This window comes from Stegodyphus dumicola, chromosome 12 (genome assembly GCF_044657685.1).
Source record: "Stegodyphus dumicola isolate Sdum_Otavi_A_Nest chromosome 12, ASM4465768v1".
Classification (NCBI taxonomy): Eukaryota; Metazoa; Arthropoda; class Arachnida; order Araneae; family Eresidae; genus Stegodyphus; species Stegodyphus dumicola.
Window position 1 is genome coordinate 38,399,919 of NC_140779.1, and position 19,516 is coordinate 38,419,434.

Genomic DNA, 19,516 nt, shown 5'->3' on the forward strand with positions numbered 1-19,516 from the left:
TAATGTATAAAATATGATTGTAATTAGTGTTTTTGAAACCATAGGTATTGTTCATGCTACAAAACCTAAAGTTTTGCCTTTGGAACCTGATAATGATACTGATGTTGATAAAACTCTTCAGCAGGTTATAGATAATGATTCATCCCTGAAGAAATTAAATTGGAATAACATTAGGGTAGTATTATGAATTTTATTATGCAAGCTCTAATTTTCTTTTTATGTATGTACCGTATTGTAAATCTGAATAATTTATTATCTAATGCTATGAATTAAGTATTAATTTTTACAATTGTTTTTACCAGAATATTTCAAGAGAAAAAATGAAGAGATTATTTGAAGGCTTAAAGACTAATACTCATTTGGAATATCTCAGTTTGGCAAATGTAGATCTGTATGATGCATCAGCTGAGGTATTAAGTTCCTTCTTCTCATTATTTTTTCACACTTTGTAAAGCAATGTGACTTTTAAAATTTCAGTTACTATCAACATTTTAAATGATGAAAAGAGCAGATACCAGTGGTTTATGTCTCGAGTTGAGAAAGATCACTGATCATAAATATTAACGTTCTTAATTAACCAACTAATATATAGAACAATTATAATTGGTAGAGCACATAACTAAGAACTAAACCCTTCACAATTAACTTTTATCATAGCCACATAGTAATTTTTCAGTAATGATTCAGTTTCTTTTATTTATTTGATATATGGTGCCCCTGAAATGCTATTTTTAGTTGTGGAAATTTAAGTGATGAAGAACATATAAATAAAAATAATTCCTTCCAGTTTTGCAAAACAAAAGCAGAAAAAGCTTTCAGAAGGGCCCATTTCTATAAGTTGTTTAGCCATATACATTGACTGTCACGCAGCGTGACCAAAAAACAGTCATCAGTTTTCTTAACAGATCTTGACCATGCTTCTGCAAGATAATGTAGAAGTATTTGCTGTGTGGTACTTCAGATTTCATTAGTTTTAAAATTAAATAATAGTAGCTTCATAAAATAAAAAAATCAGCAGTTTTCATATTCTAACGCATGATAAAATGGAAGGGGGAAAACTATTCAGACAATAACCAATTTTGATGGCACTGTCTAAAAAATAAATATCTATCTTTGTAGATTGCATCATTACCCGTTTTTCTTTCTGGCTGCACGAAAGAGGAAGGAAATTTTTGCAAAATCAGACCTCTTAAAGGTAGTGGAAATTCAGTTATCCATCTTTCTCCTGACTGTTACTTTGTGTTTTCTGTTAGTATTGTGACAGTCTAATAGATAAAATAAATCTGTTAGGAAACTAAAAAAAAAAAAAAAAAAATTAAATAAATAAATAAAACAAAAATTATTTATTTAAAATATGTTATGTAGTAAAATATGATCATTTTAAAGGCTAAATACTGTTTAAGAAAATGTATTGCTATAATCTCAAATAAACTGTATGTGTGAAATAAATAAATAAATAATTTTTTTTTTTTTTTTTTTTTTGTAATTGTTGGATGTTATGTTTTTCTACCCCCCCCCCCAAAAAAAAAAAAAAAAAAAACTTTAAGCAATTTATAAAGCTTGATGTTTCAGTACATGAAACTTCAATGGAAAATTATCTTCTAGGTGCTAGAGTATAAAATAAAGTATTATAAGTAAATCATGTTGAAAGTATTTGATATTTATCATGTTATGGGTAGACATCGCTTTGAATTTATTTTAAATATTTTATTTCTGCTGTGCATAATAGTAAATAGTAGTGTAGTAAACAGAGTGATAAGCTGTAAAGTGACAAGTTTCAATTCTGATCTGAATTTTTATCTGTACTATACAATATGTTCTGGTTGTAGTGCAAGAAGTTTCTGTTACAGGTCTTTTCTCATGTCCATTACTATAATACTGGGACTGAAAGATAATCAAAGTTTCATTGGATAATTGTAAACTATTTGAGATGTGGAGAAATGCAATATCTCGAACTTAACTCTTAATTTCCAAAGAACTAGTTCTTGTTATAGTTTGACTTTCTTTGACATAAATATTGGTGAAAGTAAAATGTATGCATCTATCGTATGTATAGAACTTGAGACAAGATATGAAGTCTACAATGTTTGAAATGTAAAAAATAAAAGTCAAAAAAAAAATTTTAAAAATTCAGTGTTTATTTAAAAAATGCAAAATAATATTAAAAATCTGAACTTTTTTCCAATTCCGTTGCAGAAAGGGGTTATATGGAATAAAAATATTTTTGCCTTTAAAAAAAATTTTCATGTAATTAGTTCAAAATAATCTCTATCATTTGAATATATTAAACAGTATATCTTTCTTACGCTATTTATGCATCAAAATCATTACTGATCATCATTTAAAAAATTTTGAATTGCTCAGAATTCCTTATCTATGGTTGTTGTAAGATATAGCATTTGTTATGAGCTTTTACTGATGTATCATGATTTGATGATCTTAATTTTTTTAATAATAATTAATTTCTTAGTAAAGTGGCAAAATGTTATTTCATTTGCAAGTATGATGTAAGGAATGTAGCCTGAAGATCAAGCCATTCATTAATTCTTTATGTAACCAATTTAGTATTTACAAGTAAAAATTATCATTGCTTAGAATATTTTCTGCCAAAGTTTATTTTTAAAGTTTATGTGTTTAACATGTTGGTAATTAATTAAAATATTATTCTTTTTAATGTGAGAATACTTACTGACACCCAACTAATTCATTGGTGGAAAATATTTAGTTTTTTTAATGGCTCATAGATATAGATCTGTTTATAAAAACCCTTTCCTTGACGCCACATTGCACAATTCCACTACAGTTCATTATAACAAGACAAAAAAATGGGGGAGGCAGTACTTGGAGAGACCTTGATCAGCAAAATCCTAATTAAATATGAAGCATGTAAACTCATCAGTACTAAAATTTTCTGGGGTATGAATATGCATAAACTTGCAAAATAAAATGTTTCCTACACACTGAAAAGTATGCCAAAGCTGTCCCAAATGTTATGCTCCCTACCCAAGTTGTGAGGGTGGGTTATCAGAAAGTACCAGTGTTAGTTCTGTATGTAAAGTAAGGGAACAAATATTTCTTTCAATGTAAAATAACATTGTTTGACTTTTATCCTTGCCAATAATAATGTTTTTCCTTTGAATGCTGTCTTTCACTGGTAGATGCAGGTTTGCTAAAATAACTTCTAAACTTGGGAGTGTCAATAAAAATGTGATGAACACATTTAATGTAGAACTGGTATGCTGAATTAAACCCGTGTCTTAAGGATGTTTGTTAAAAATATCCAGTTGTTTACATTGGAGCTTTTCAAGTGCATTTACTCAAACTTAAAGCACTTTTCTATTTTGGAAGAATGGGAAAGGGGCAGAAGCACAAGGTAATATAGGTGGCCAACTTCTTTGCATACAAAAGTAGATTTAATGTGTTTGCTAGAATAAAAGGCATTTTTTTTTTTTTTTTTTTTTTTAAACCTGGCCCTTTTTTTTTTTTTTTTTTTTTTTAAATGAGTGTTTGGAAATGCTTCCAGGAATATTTTGTGCTTATTTCAAGCTATCTTTTAAAGCAAGTGAAATTTGCAGATATAGCAGAAATATAATATATAGTTACACATAGGAGAAATTCACTACATTCACTGATGATTCATGTATCGCATATAAAGTATTCTTTAATGAAGTATTATATACACTAGCAGTCACTCTAACCTGAGAACACTGGATTAAATAGAAAGCATGTATGCCTGCCAAAAAATATGTTTCTATCATTTCTAGCAGGTGTAGTTTAGAAATAATGGAACATAAATATATTTTAGAAAAAAGGAACTGGACAGAGAAGGAAGCGTATAGGGAAAAATATTTGTACCCTAAGTTTTTATTTAAATTTAAACTGACTTGTTGATCAGTGGGACCACTTTTGGCACATTTGTCAAACTTTCGATTTGTAATAAGTCCAATCCTATCCCAGCCATATATATATATATATATAAAAGCAATTAAATACTCAATTATCATTTATCAAAAGAATGAAAAACAGTTATCATGATTATTGTGCTGAATAAGAAATTGCCAATAGCAAATGTTTTATATTCTTAGAGATAAAAAGTTTCTGCCCACCTAGTATTTAGCATGCTTGTTTAGCTTCTAAATTCCACTAAAATTGTTATTTTGAATATTCATATTACATTACTTTATATTTCATTTACATGTGTTAGATATGATATTGAAGATGGATCTACATTTATTATGCCTCGAGTTGTTCTAAATGATGAAAATAATAAATTTATATGTAACATGACATGCCATTAAAAAATAGGTCCTTTAGAGATATATTTTTCTGATAATACTTCGTTTTATATCTCTACTCTGTCTTGAGTTGCCTTTTTCTGTGTATTTGAGCAGTTTGCTGAAATAAATTGTCCAGTCTTTTCTTTTCTATAATCATGTATGCCTCCATGTATTAAAGAAATGCATAAAATATTTCAGCTCTTTCAAGACTGATATGAAATAAAACTTTGTGTCCTTTAAAGAAAAAGAAATATTTTGGAAATAAATGATATGCAGTTATTGCAGGCAAAGTGTTTGTATCCCTTATTCCCATAATAAGCATAAATTTAGAACCATGGAAATTTTAAGGTCCTTTTTATATTATTTGTGATGTGAAAATTTTACATTTTTATTTATTGTAAAGGAAAAATGAGAGGAAATGTGCAGTAATGTTTACTTCATAGGATTTATAGATATACTTAATATGTAGAATGTTTTCTTTTTTTCCACTAAAAATCTTGTTTGAGAAATCAGTTTCTATGAATCTCCTTTTACATTACAATTTTATATGCTGTGTTTTAATAAGCTTTTATATGTATTAACAATTGTTAAAAATGTATTAATGTTCTGTTATAAGTTGTTTTGGAAATATGAAATTTTTCATTAACTTTTTTATCATTCCTTCCTCTTCCTTAATGATGCAATATTTTCTTTTCAGGTTTTGGTGGAAGCATTGAAACAAAACAAAACATTAATATCATTGAATGTTGAATCAAACTACTTGTCTGGAAGTATGATCAGAGATTTGATAGATGCATTGCTGACTAATCAAACTGTTCTGGAATTCCGTGCTGCAAACCAGGTTTGTCATAGAGCATTATTGAAAAAAACTAATTTATAAAACAGAATTAAGTTCGAAACTGTAGTGAACAGTATTTACTATGGTAAGGTTAGATTAAAAAATATCTCTTATATTAAACTAAAATTCTAATTTGAGAATTACTTTCCATTTGGAAGGTACTTAAAATAAAATATAAACATTCATTTTAATTGACTATGTTGTTAATCAAATGTAATTTTGCCAAAGAATTTTTTTTCTAAATAATGATTATACTATTCTGGAAATTTTAAGAAATGTTTCATATGTTAATTAGAATAAAACAACGCAATATAATAAAGGATTTTGGACTAAGTAATTGAATTAGTTAAATATTACTTAAAAAAAAATGTTAATTTATTTTTTATTAAAAAATTGTAAATTACAAAAACTGAATAATCTGAAATTGAAATATGCATATTAATTAATCATATTTTAATATCTCAAATATATTCATTAGGTGGAAGTAAAAGGCTGTTAACTATTATTTTAGTTGGAAATACAGTAAAAAAAACTTTTAATTCGACACTTTATACTGGTAAATGGTATGGTAAAGATTCAAAAGTAAAAAAAGAAAAAAATTACCCTGTTTTCTTAAAAAGAGTAAAAATAATATAAACTCAAAACGTTATGTAATTATAAAATGGCTTAGCTATTTTAGCATACAAACTGAAAATGTGGGATGAAAAAGCAAGTTTACCATTTCTGATCTGAATCATTTTACTAAAGTGAAAAACCACCAAAGGTTGAAAATAGTATACTTCACAATCCACATGAAAGAGAATTTTTTACATATTAACAAATCTCTTAATTTTAGTTACCACCCTGCTTTATTCTCTTTTTATGGTTTTAAGTAATGTAGTCGATGTTTTAATATGTATATATAAAGAGATTAAATTTGGTAGTTAATGCCTGCTTTTTTCTGAGAAAGGTTTGTGATCTCGTGTCATTCTGGGCACGAAGGTGGTTCTTTTTGTTGGAACACTCATAGCAGAAAAATATTCTTCACACACTTATAAACTGGTGTGCAAAACTTAAGCAACAATGTAAAAATTTAGCAGATAGCCATGAAATTGCAGAAAAGGAGGTCTGGAGATCAGTACAATGAACACGTAAGTCAGTAGAAACGTCATGCGTATGCAAATATCAGGAACGAAACTTCGGAGGCGACGTGAGCGTACACAAAGCATGTGATGTCGGCACGCACAGCTCAACAGTAGAATAAAAGGAAGGATGGAGACGCAATTCAACATATTTGCTGCAAGTGCCGGTGAGTCAGTTCGTGAAATATGGCTAGAAGAAATCACCTGGATGACTTCACAGGTTGAAGAATAATCGGAAAGCTGGAGGAGAGGCGTACTGTCACCAGTGTAGCTGCAGAGTTTGGAATCAACAAAAGTGTCATTTCGCGAGCTTGGAAAGCATTCCAAACCACAGGTACAGCTGTTAGAAAGGTTGGTGGTGGCCGCCCGAGGACAACTGCAGGGGATGACCAATATATCATCCTGCAGGCGGAAAGAGGCCGACAGCAGTCAGCAAGCACCATTGCTCAGCAAATCTGTACAGCAATGGGGCGACAAGTGTCGTGGTTTACTGTAGCCAGATGCCTTCACGAAGGGGGCCTATTCGCCCGCCATCCTGAACGTTGCCTCCCATTGAAAGTTGGCCACCGACGCCACTGTTTACAGTGGTGCAGAGAGCACAAAAACTGGACAACTGATCAATGGAGTCGTGTCCTCTTTAAGGATGAGAGTCGGTTCAGTACCAGAAGCAATTCTCAACGCGTTTTGATTTGGAGAGAGGTCGGAACCCGGTTTTATCCCAGTAACGTCAAGGAAAGACACCGTAACGATGGTCTTGGAGTTCTTGTCTGGGGTGGCATTATGCTGAACGAGCAAACTGAGCTCCACATTTTTGACAGAGGATCTGTAACCAGGGATCGCTATTGTTTGTGATGAGGTACTCCTTCCCCATGTGTGTCTGTTCCGAGGTGCCATTGGCCCAGACTTAATTTTTATGGATGACAATGCACGGCCACATCGAACTCTTGCTGTTGAGGAGCTACTGGAAAGGGAAGATATCACTCGAATGGATTGGCCAGCGTACTCCTCAGATTTAAATCCCATTGAACATGTGTGGGATGCTTTGGGGAAACGCATTGCAGCACGCTTATATCCTCCAGAGAACACCCAACAACTAAACAGATGCTGATAGAGGAATGGGCACTCTTATTGCAAGAAATGTTGCACCAGCTGGTTCTGAGTGTGCGGAGACGGTGTGAATCAACCATTGCAATGAGGGGAAGGCATATCCCATATTAAGGAACATCTGCTTGTTGTTCTTCCTCTTGGATAGACAATCATGAATCATGATACTATGCTTTCAATAAAGCTTGTTTTTGTTTGATTCCATACCGTATGCATTGTATTCCTTTTTCAGCTCCGATGCTTTCGTCATCTTTTACGTACATAATGCTCTCCTTCATTTCTGCATTTCATGTCTCTCAGTTGATTTCTCGTGAAGTTATGGCAAAAAAACCTGCTGTTGCTTAAGTTTTGCACACCAGTGTATTAATGTGTAATTATATCCACACATTATACATTGGGACAGAAAAAATCCCATTATTATACATTAATATCTATATATAATGCGTGTAAAAACATGTTTTAGTTATATCTCTTGCATAGCATACTTGCTGGTCTGTTCGCAAGTCCCACGTTCTTCCTTTCGCCCTCTTTCACTTCACCAGTCTCCCTCAACTGGTTTCCTGAGTCGCTATGTCACTTCCCTTATCAGTCTCTCGCCCCTCGCGGATAAAAAAAAGTTCTCCAAAAGTGTTTTGCTAAGGGAACTTCACAAGGCTAATCTAAATTTTTAAAATTTTATTCTCTGTTTATAAATTGATGAAAAGGAAGATCTCTTCTGGAAGGTAATTAACTTCAGTACAGATGTTTGATTCGAAGAAGTTGATTGTGGATTCTGTTATTTAATAGTTTTTTTTTTAAATGTTTGAATCCCAGAGATTTAATTTTATTGTGTTTAATGTGAAATCTGCTCTTTTTTAATAAAGTATGTATATATATATATATTATCAAAAATATATAAATTTAAACAGTTAATTTCTTTCTGAGTGAAATTAGTTGTATTAATGATGAAGCTAGAAGGATAAATATTGTGGTCTTCTATTTTCTCAAAATTATTTTTAGCAGTCATACCATCAATGTATCTAAAAATTTTAATAATTTTTATCAATTTGATTAAGAGATTTTTGGAAATTAAATTCCTTTGTAAGAAGCTAAAGGTTACAAATATGTGTTTAATAGTTAAAACCCATAGGAATTCTATTTATTTGTTGAAAATAATAACATTTTTATGTTTTATAGTTATCTACTATCCTTCATTATGCATCAAATAACTTGCAGTTCTTCCTAGAATTCAATATTTGTTGTATTTGTGTTTCTGTAATAACTGGTACTTGCCTAAACACAGTCAGTATTGCAGTGAGGTATGTTTTCAACATCAGCAGCTTGATGGAAGATGTTCTTTTCAATTTCTTTTGTGTATTGTTTGCTAATTGCATCCGAGTATATTATTTTCTGCAGCTTGGTTCTTTCTCCTTAAAAAGACTGTTAAATAAGAAAGCGAGTAATTTATTTTGAATTATCTCCCAGTTCTTAATTAAGATTTATTTTTGGCTGTTGTTGATATTATATGTCCGTCATATGTTTTTCCAGCCTGCACAGTTCCATAGTATAAGATAGAAGACAGTCATATTTTTTTGTCAAAATATTACTTGTCTGAAACAATGTATTACTTCTGCTACATTTCTTGGTGAATTAAAAAAAAAGTATAATGCTAAATACAGTAGAAATTAACATGAGGTTGAAGAATTTTCTAAAGAGAAAATTTGAGCTGAGCTCTCCTCCTTCCCCCCAAAAAAATAATGATTTAAAGTTGGTCTAATAACTGGACACTCCTAATTGGTCTAAAACTGATGTTGTAATAAAGAAAGTGAAGCTATTCTCACCTTGCCTTAGGAGGAAAAAGAGAGAGAACATTAATGAGCGAAAAAAAATCTCATCTTTGTAGAAGAATACAAAACATCAATTTCAGCATCTAGAGAAGATAAACATTTGCAGAATCAAAAGTCGGTGGTGGTAGTTTTTTTTGGGGGGGGCAGACTGGCAGTTACTAAGAAAATTTAATTCTATGTTCTTTAATATTACTGCTTCGTCTTAATTTCTTTTATTATACCAGGTTAAGTCAAAATGAATATGGTGGTTACAAATGGCTATAACTATTTAATGGAAAAGAATTTATCAATAAAAGTAACACAGAATGTAGACGGAACTACAGTCAAAAGTCGTTAATCCGGACTCGTCGGGACTTCGGCGATTCAGGATTATCGATTTTTCCGGATTATAGATCATCAGTTTAAATCTCGTAAGATGGCATGCAGAAATTCTAAAATTAAAAATATGAAACCGTAATTTATGAAATAAAGAACAATTATGATCTAAAGGGTAACAAAATTTACAAAAAAAAAAAGCTTAATATTTATTTGTTTACTTTATTAAACATTTCTATCAATGTAAGTTGTTTAAGTTGTTTCATTTTATGTGATAATACTTTCTCTTTAATTCTATAAACAGACATAATTTCTTGTTCAGTTACAAAGTTCCGCTGTTCAAGTCCTATAATTGCGGTGTCGAGAATATCGACTAATTTGTCAATCGAAATTGTTTCGTTTTCGGTAACGTCTGTGTCACTTTCTTCACTATCGGAAGCGATATTTTCTGCATCTAGAACCATACTACATATTTCGCTGTCCGTTAATTGATTGATGATTGGTGCATTGTCATCGCAATGAAAAACTTCTCTTATATCATCTTCATATATTACCGCTTCTCCACATTTTTTTACAAAATCAAATAACTGAAAAATTTCACCTTTAGTTTGCGATGTCCGAAAACCTTCAAATTTGCCGCTATCATCTTCATCCTCCTCACCATGAAATATGGTAGATAGCCATAAATTATGCCAAGCATTTTTTAACGTACTTGAAGACACATCCTCCCACGATCTTGCGATGCTTCACACGGCAGATTTTATGCTAAAAGATTTCAAAAATTCTTGAATAGTCTTGCCACTGTTCAAGAAATTTAACATAGATTTCAAAAATGCTGTTTTATATTTGCATTTCAGCGCGTGCACTATTCCCATATCCATAGGCTGAATGATAGACGTACAATTTGGAGGGAAGAATAACACAGATACGTTATCTTTCACTAAAACGTTAAGTGAAGTATGCGCCGAACAGTTATCAACAATCAGAACTATTTTTGAGTCATCAGGTAAACCAACTGAATTCAAATGTCGCCGAGCCTCGGGTATAAAATAATTTTCAAACCAATCATTCGTCAACACTTGTGTCATCCATGCTCTTTTATTTGAGCGATATATAACAGGGAAAATCGTTACTCCTTTAAACGGTCGAGGTCGTGCATGTTTTCCGATTACGAAAAGTTTGCACTTGTGCGTTCCTGCAGCATTTGCGCACGCTAAAATTGATAATCTCGCTTTGGAATCTTTGACACCAGTTGGAGCCTTTTCCGTAGAGGTTGCCAAGGTATTTCACGGTACATATTGCCAGAAAAGACCAGTTTCATCAGCATTGTAAATTTGTTCTGCACATAATTGTTAACTAGTAATGAATTCGATGAATTCATCTGCAAATTGTTCAGCAGCTTCAGTATCTGCTGAAGATTTTTCACCAGAAATTTTTAATTGTCTTATACCATGGCGATTTTTAAATTTTGTTAACCAACCTGTCGAATATGTGCACTCTCCGTTTAAGTTCATTTCTACATGAAATATTTTGGCTTGAGCCATTACCATTGGACCCGTCAATGGCACGCCCTCGCTGCGACGCTGTCTGATCCATTCAATCATCACTCTGTCATGATCGTCACTTTTAACATAACGAACCCTTTTTCTGTTACTCATTGCAAGTGGGGTGTCGGAATCCACAAAAAAATCAAAAAGTTCCTTTTTCTTTTTGCTTATGTCATATACAGTTGACTTTCCAATGTTATATTCCTTGCATAACTTTGAGACAGGTATGCCTTTATCCAATTTTTGCAGCAGTTCCACTTTTTGTTTGATGGACATGGAAACATACTTTCGTTTTGTAGATCCTTTGGAAATTCCAGCTTCGGAAATTCTATTTGACATAATCGAAAGTTCAAGTTTACTTTTATAAAATTGCTCTAACAGTCTGCAAAAAATAATAAGCGGGATCCAATTCGAAAATTAAGAAACAACGCAATCATTAACATTAACTGAAATAGATAATTAGATCATTTTAGCTTACAATGTCCGTTATACATTAAACGCGAAGGCGAAAACGTATTCTGCACCTGTGCGCACGCATATGCTCAGTCATCCCGGTCTTACGCGCACGTGTAAAATGCCTGTGCGCATGCGCAGAAAGTTTTTAGCTTTGAGGGTCCGGACTTTTGACTGTACAAAATTTCTTCACATAAGGTGCAGTGAAGTGGAGACTTATGCATGCGAGTTGAAACTTCGCAACGACGAGAAACCTGTTCATTGCGGACATCTGTATCGTCCTTTTTTCTTTAGTGAGTGAAGTGTGACATCAAATCTTTACCTAGACATGTTTGAGGTATGGTTAATGCCACAGCTAGACTCTTAATTCCACGGATTAAATCTTTCAGCAAGATGGAGCACTCCTACACTGGAGTATGAGGTTCGTGCATTTTTAAGTCAATATCTTCCAAAGCTTTGGATCGATGAAAGTGGAGCTGCCGACAAAGTCTTCTACTCTTGGCCACCAAGATCCCCGAATTTGATACCCTGTTTTTCTCTTTTTCCTTCCCTTATGGGGATATGTGAAAGACAGGGTGTTTTGCCTTCCATACCCAAAACTATTGAAGAACTCAAAGTACGCATTTGTAATGTGCTTGCATTGGTGACTGAACAAATGCTTCAGAATATATGGCGTGAAATGGACTATCGCCTAGATGTTGTCCGTGTGACCAAGGGAAGTCACATAGAACATCTATGACGTATGTATACAAAATTTTGAAGTTCCCTCTACATTATGTGTTAATCTTAAAAGATAAATTTGTTTTCAATAAATAGTTATAGCCATTTGTAATCGCTATATTCATTTTGACTTACCCTGCATTTCAAATCATTCAGCTCGCTACTGAAATAATCTGATAAACCATGTATTTATAACCTGTTCTAATGAGGATATGAAAGTATTATTTACAGGGCTGAATTTCTAAGACATTGTGAGTTAACATTAAAGAAATTATTTTACATTTTAAAATTTTCAATCAGTTGAAAATAGCTAACTTCTTTGTGTTTGATATGACTTGAAGTTAACAATGTTAATTATCTGGTAATCAGAACATAAAATGTTTATTGTTGCATTAAAATGTTTGTCTGCTAATCAAAATTTCTATGATTTTATTCTTCTTTGTATAAATTATTTGCTTTAAAGATATTTCTAATACTTTTTTTATATAATACTTTTTTTATATATCTACTCACTTTTTTCTCGTTATGATACATTTTTTTTTTTTTTTTTTTTTCCCCTCCCTGTTCAGAGCCCTGTTATACTCGGAAATAAAATTGAAATGGAAATAACAAAACTGATAGAAGAAAACAAGACATTATTGAGGTTAGGATTGTGTTTTGATGTTCCTGATGCTCGAGTTAGAATTACTGAACACTTGCAGAAGAACAATGATCGCAGTAAGTGTAAAATTTCAGTGCTTGTTAAATATATGTATGGAATAATGGTGAACTTTACCTGTTATATATTTGACTGTGAAATGTTATTAGTTTGTAACTGTGAACAATCATATGGCTTAGATTGTTTATGTCAGGTAGAACTGTGCTTTTGCTTCATGACTTTATTTTCATTCTGTATTGCTAGTGTATAAGATACATCAGCATATATAAAATATATCCCATTTTCTGAATATATTTTTTCTGGGAGGGGGATATTATTTCATTTCTAATGTACATTTTAGAATAAAAGTGCTATGAATTACTTCAACTCTTGTAATAAGAACTTATTTCTATGCAGTCCCACCATAATCATGCCAAAGAAAAAATACTGTATGTGTAACAGCAATATTTTGTTTGATTGAAATTGTATAATGGGCTTAAATTAGTAATGGCCTGATATCTAATTGGTATATAAGATGCATGCTGTTTTAAGATAGTATTATTTTGGAAAATGGAATGTCTTATATGCCGACAAATAAAGTAGGTATGTTTTAAATTTAGGTTTGCTGTCCATCTCTTTTTTTTTTTTTTTTTTTTTTTTTTTTTTTTTTTTTTTAATTTTTAACAAAGTTACCTTCAAGCAGTGAGTATCTCAGATAATCTCTAACATGTAAAAGAAACACTAGGTGTTTTGAAAAGAATATTTCTGTGTAAAAATTAACAGAAATCAAATTTAATATGACATTAGTTATATGAAAACTGAAACTCAAAAAATAACTTATTCCTCTTGAATTAATCTTTTTTCATCAAAAGCAAAATGAATATTAAATATTGACTCCTACCATACCTAACTTTTGACATTCAAATTATTTATAGTTATGCGTAGCTTAGTATTATAATAAAATTCTTATTACCTCTTCTCTTTATTGTAATGCAGAAGAACATTTAAAGGTTAAATTTACACTATTTGCAGAATCAGTAAATTAATTTATGAAATATTGAATAATATTAAAACAAAACATTGCGTATTAAACAACTTTTATGAAATAAAAAGAAAAGTCGGCATGTCCAGCTAGTGGAAAACTGTGGCCTTCAAAATACAGCTGATGAAGGTTGTTCGTCTGTGGCTATAATGTGATATGTGTATGTATGCCTGTATTGGCTATTGTCACATGTACTCAAAACTACTACAAAGGTATAGCAGATGTTAAAACAGGAGTGCAGATAATTAGAAAATTCTTCCCCTTAAATATTTGTTAGATTTATATGTGTTGTTAAGAATTGGTTATTTTTACTTTTATTGTGAAAGTTCTGCTAAAATAAATTATGTCCGAGTGAAATTATTATTTCAGTGAAGGTCTAAGTACACAATTTTAGTGTTTAAAAAAATGAATCATATGATCCTAGAGGAAAAATGAAATGAGATTATAATCCTACAATAAGCTTAATACAGTTCAGCCAGATTGCAAGGTTTTGTTCCTATCATATTCCATGCAATCATTATTATTATTATTATTATTATTATTATTTTTTTTTTTTTTTTTTTTTTTTTAAAGAAGACTTCCATAGACATTTTGTTATCTAAGTGTATGCACCATAGCAGAATGGACAAAATTTGTCTGTTGATTTACAATCAGGTGGGTGTATCACATGAGCCAAAGGTAAATGTAGTGTAGATCAAATGTTGTTAAATATAGGGTAGATCAACTGTTGTTATAGATGTCACCTGATAGGTCCCCTGTTATGAGAATGTGTTTTTTAGTATTTTGGGTTATGGTGAGTAATTGAGGATCTAAGTAAACTTTATTTTGATACTTGTTTTTTTAGTAATTTTTAAAGCTTGAGGAGTTCATTACATAGTTATAGAGATTCAAATAAATCATCATTTGCTGTACTTGAAACAAAGTAAAATAAATAATACAACTATAATGTAATTAAATGTTGACATAATTTTAAAGTCTGGTATATTTTACATTCTGTATTTTTCATTTTTAAGTGTACCAAAATCAATTTCTAAATAAAATAACATTGTGGAAGAAAAGCAGCTATATAAGCAATGATAAAAATATCTATGAAACTTTTTTTAGTTCCTAAATTCTAAATTTTTAGCAGATTTAGTATTAATTTCATAGGTTTATCTTTTCATTGAAATTTTTAGTCTTTTATATATATTTTTTCTATTTCAGTTCGTCTGCGGAGAATTGGACTTGAGCCTTAATTGAAGTATGTTGAGGATTTAGTATCAAGGAGGGCAGTAAAATATAAAATTTACTGTCATTGCAATTTTTTCATTATGCTTTTTACTTGTACAGTAGTTATTGAATGTTTCAAGATCTTTTGCTCTTGTGTAACAGGACAGATTATCTTTTAGTTATCGTATTGTGTTCCTATAAAATATCCCATATTTTGATAATCACGTTAAAGTGATTTATTTCATCTTCTGTGAACTTGATTGCTGTGTTGTTTGCAAAATCTCTGCAAAGGTTTTTTATAGTTGTTAGATAATATGGGCAAAATCCAAATGGCTATGGTATGAAATGATTTTAGTATGTGCAGGTACATGTAGTTTCAATATCAGTGTCTTTGCTTTTGCATGAACTTCAATCATTTCATAATATAACCTTGGTTTGTTTCATAAAATTTTGCTCCTTTTTTAGCTTCCTTTACATTTTTTGTCACATGAAAGTCAAACTTTTAAATTACAGGCTAACAAGGTACTTGCATCTAAATGTATATACCATTTGATATCTAAAGTGTATAGAATAAAATTCTGTTTTTGTATAATCAGGATTTGTGTGAATGAAAAGTTTCTAGCTTATATGTTAATGCAAAATTATTATCCAGCCCAAACTTTTGGCTTGTATGAAAACAATGAAATTCTTTTCAGTATTGATATTTCAAGTAGGATCGGCTCTTTCAAGAGCAACAATTTTATATAGCTGTGAAATTTTTCTAACAAAACTGATTGCGTTAATTAAGTAAATTTTAAACTGCGTTTGAAAACTTCTCATCTTGTGATTTATGAAAGTTTTATTAAAGGAATGGTTTTAAAATAGTATGCTATAATTAGTTAATGCATGAATATCTTGGAAGATAATATAATTTCTGTTAATAATTATAAAAAAATTATTTTTTAAAAATATTGATGCCTTAAATGACAGATTTTATAAAAGAATTACTTATTCATATAATAAGAAATTATTCAGCTTTTTAATAATAAATATGTTTAAATTGCTTCCTATCTTATTGTACGTGAAGCTCTATATAAGTAAAAAAAAAATATGTTTTTGTTTTTAGATAATACTTTTTATAGAAAATTTCACATTATTTAATGTTACTTTCATCTATTACTTTCATTTTAAATTGTCATGCTTGTTCAGGCTCGTTTTTGAAACATTCTTTCTTACCGGTGATGCCTTTTTATTTTTGCGAAATACATTTAAATTTTCAGAAGTGTGTGCTGTGTATAGCTCAATTGATGTGTGTCTTTGTTGCTTACTATCCTTTTGGTAATTTCTCATGTTAAAAGAAAATAAAATTATATGTAAAATAATTTAATTGATAGTGAATGATCAGATTGATAATAAAGAGTGTGAGGTAATACATAAATTTATTTAGTAAATTTACATTGCACATCTGTGCTTAATTTAATGTTATTGACTCAGTAAAGAAATAATTTGAAAATGTTTAAAATATGTGTAAAAATCAGATTTATGTATCTTGTATACAGATTTATCATTTTCACTATTAAAATTTTTATGAAAACTATTATTTAAATCTTACAGTGCATAAATTTTTCTGGAACTGTGAATAAATTTTAATAATTTTTCACAATATGAATTGCAAACAGATCATCTGCTTAATATATTTTATTAGCAAACTTATTATTTTAAAATGTGAAACACTTTAATAATGTGAATTTGAAATAACTTCACTCATCTAAAATTATTTATTACCATCATAAGATAAAATGCACAAACATTTAATTTTTTTATGTATAATATTTTATTCTTCATATATTTTCTCCATTCTATTTTGTTCTTGAAAAATGTTTTTCTGTAATTTTTTATATTGTTCATATTTATATGGAACTAATAATAAAACTATATTAAATGGAATAATTTAATATTTTGTTGAAATTTTTAATATGATGATAGCTATGAATGATGAATAGTGAAGAGTTCTAAGTTTTAAAATTGCTCCAGGTTGCTCATATGCAGATGTGAGCATTAAAGATAACTGAATTTCATGATTGCATACTTTAATGTCACTTGTGTTGTGTGAGAAAAATATTTGTTACCATTAAAATATCTTTTACTTGCCATTAGAATGTTTCATTGCCTTCAGATCACAGAAAATGTGTATGTGTGCTAAAGCTTTAATACACTGCCATTTTAATATTGTATATCATTTCAAGTAAAATATATTAATGTTTCCTAGCTCTTTGTGAAATTGTCAAAGCAGGTTTAATAAAAGATTATAAATTAAATATGTTTTTATTTATTTAATTATTGTTATTTACATATAATTGTGTGCTAATGGCTCATATAAACTTCAATAGATTGTGTAGTTCTGCTTAATGTATGCAGTCCTCTAACATATACAAAATTGTCAAAACTTTAACATAATAAACTTATTAAACACATAAAAGTGGTTATTACCCCCAAAGTTATGCAACTTGCACAAACATGTTGAACTGTGTCATGACAATAGTAGTTAATCATTAATTTCATCCTTTCTTAATGTAATATATTTTGTCCTATATAAAGAATGGTGTATCATAATGAACAAAGTAAGGTTTCATATAAGCAGTTGTGATAGATCTCTCATTAATGGTTCATGACACATTTAAACCTATTATATAAAGATTTTGATTTCCTGTTTGATCATCTAGTAATGTTAATATTAAGAGTTGCACTGAAACAAATCATTTTTATTTTTAAGATTATTGCAGTCAGTTGCATTTATTTAAGCTTATAGTTTAGTCTATCTATCTACACTAGGCATGTCAGACTCTTGGCTCACTCCTAGAAAATAATGAAAAATGTGTAACTGTAGTATGTGAATAAAAATTGGAATTCCACCAAATATTGAAGTGTATGTACAACCTAAGATGCTAAGTATATTCTTGAGATGTGTTTATAAAAATATTTTCTTGACTGACGATGACAAAATACGAGCTCATTTGCAGATGTAAATAACAGAAATTCAGTGAAGTGGGTATGTCTAAATTTTACAAGTACTTACCTGTGTGCCGAAAAGTCACAAATTTGCATCCTATGCGATTGCCATGTTCAGTAATTAGTACACTGCAAAAAAAAAGTACTGAGAAGCCAATGTCAAACGATGGACATTTAAACAGTATTCAACCTCTGTCAACTTTCAAATTCCTTCTTAACTATATATAACAATCATATATCCAGATAAAAGAAGATCGCAAACAAAAAAAAAAAAAAAAAAATGAAAGGTATCAGATTTTAAGTCCAAAGAGGCTTTTTTTTTTTTTAACGTTTAGTGTGTTAGTTGAGATTGCAAGGAGATTGCAAGGAGAAAACCAGCATCTTCCTGATTTATCCACTAATATCAAATCATTCCGGAAGAAATTGATACTGTTTCAATCACAACTACGAAGTAAAGTTTTTCACATTTGAAAACATGTGAAATATTCAGCCACACCACTGAGACTGAGTTTCCTATCGATTTTGCAATCGAAACTTTGAGTGCTTTGAAAATAAATTTTGATACTCGTTTCTCGGACTTTGATGCCATTGCGAATCAAATTAAGATTTTTCAGAATCCTTTTGATACTGACATTGAAACCCTAGCCCCGGAACTTCAAATGGAAATGATTGATCTACAGTGCAGTGATATAATTAAGAACAAATATCAAAACTCATCTTTGTTGGAATTTTATAAGAGTCTTCCACTGACACAATTTGATAATTTGCATAAATTTGCTCGTGGGCTGTTTTCTGTTTTTGGTACTACTTATTTGTGTGAGAAGACCTTCTCCAAAATGAAGTACACAAAAAATGTTTACAGATCTAAATTAACTGATGAGCATCTTAAATCTCTTTTAATAATTGGTACAAGTAAAATTAGTCCACAATTACAAACTATTGTCAGTGGAAAATCTCAATTGCATAAATCTCATTAGTATTTCATATGTCATTATGCTTGTTATAAGTTATGTTTTTATTTAAAATGTATAAAATGTTAGTTGGATTCGTTTCAATAATTTGTTAGTTATTATATACTGAAGTTAAATTTTCTGCATATTATACATGTCTTTACTCATTACAATTCTGTGTTTCTTTATCCAACTTATCACAAAAACAATAACAATAAGCCTACAACAATGTTATGAGTAGTTAGCCCATGACCATATCAATGTAGATGTCATATTAATAATTATTCAGCATAAAATTAGAATATTTCAGTAAACTAAATTTAATTTGCTATAAAAAATATGTTCTCTAAAAGGAGTTTTCAAGTATGCTAGCTCTCCGCGGGCCGGACAAAATCTGTCCGCGGGCCGGATGGGGCCCTCGGGCCGTAGTTTGGAGACCCCTGACCTAGACGGTAGAGTTCTGATTAAATTAAATCTAATTTAACGTTA

The 19,516-nt window shown here is 30.3% G+C and overlaps 1 protein-coding gene across 3 annotated transcripts in view; it reads left to right on the plus strand.

The window, feature by feature from the left end:
• tmod (tropomodulin) overlaps positions 1-17,386 on the plus strand; it is a 123,476-nt gene extending 106,090 nt beyond the window's left edge. For all 3 annotated transcript variants that reach the window (XM_085827637.1, XM_035352267.2, XM_035352269.2), the window contains exons 6-10: positions 45-175; positions 303-410; positions 4,975-5,118; positions 12,771-12,918; positions 15,084-17,386. In XM_085827637.1, the coding sequence (XP_085683763.1) occupies positions 45-175; positions 303-410; positions 4,975-5,118; positions 12,771-12,918; positions 15,084-15,115 (563 nt within the window). In that variant the 3' untranslated portion in view covers positions 15,116-17,386. The remainder of the gene's footprint in view (positions 1-44; positions 176-302; positions 411-4,974; positions 5,119-12,770; positions 12,919-15,083) is intronic.
• The last annotated feature ends 2,130 nt before the right edge of the window (positions 17,387-19,516 follow it).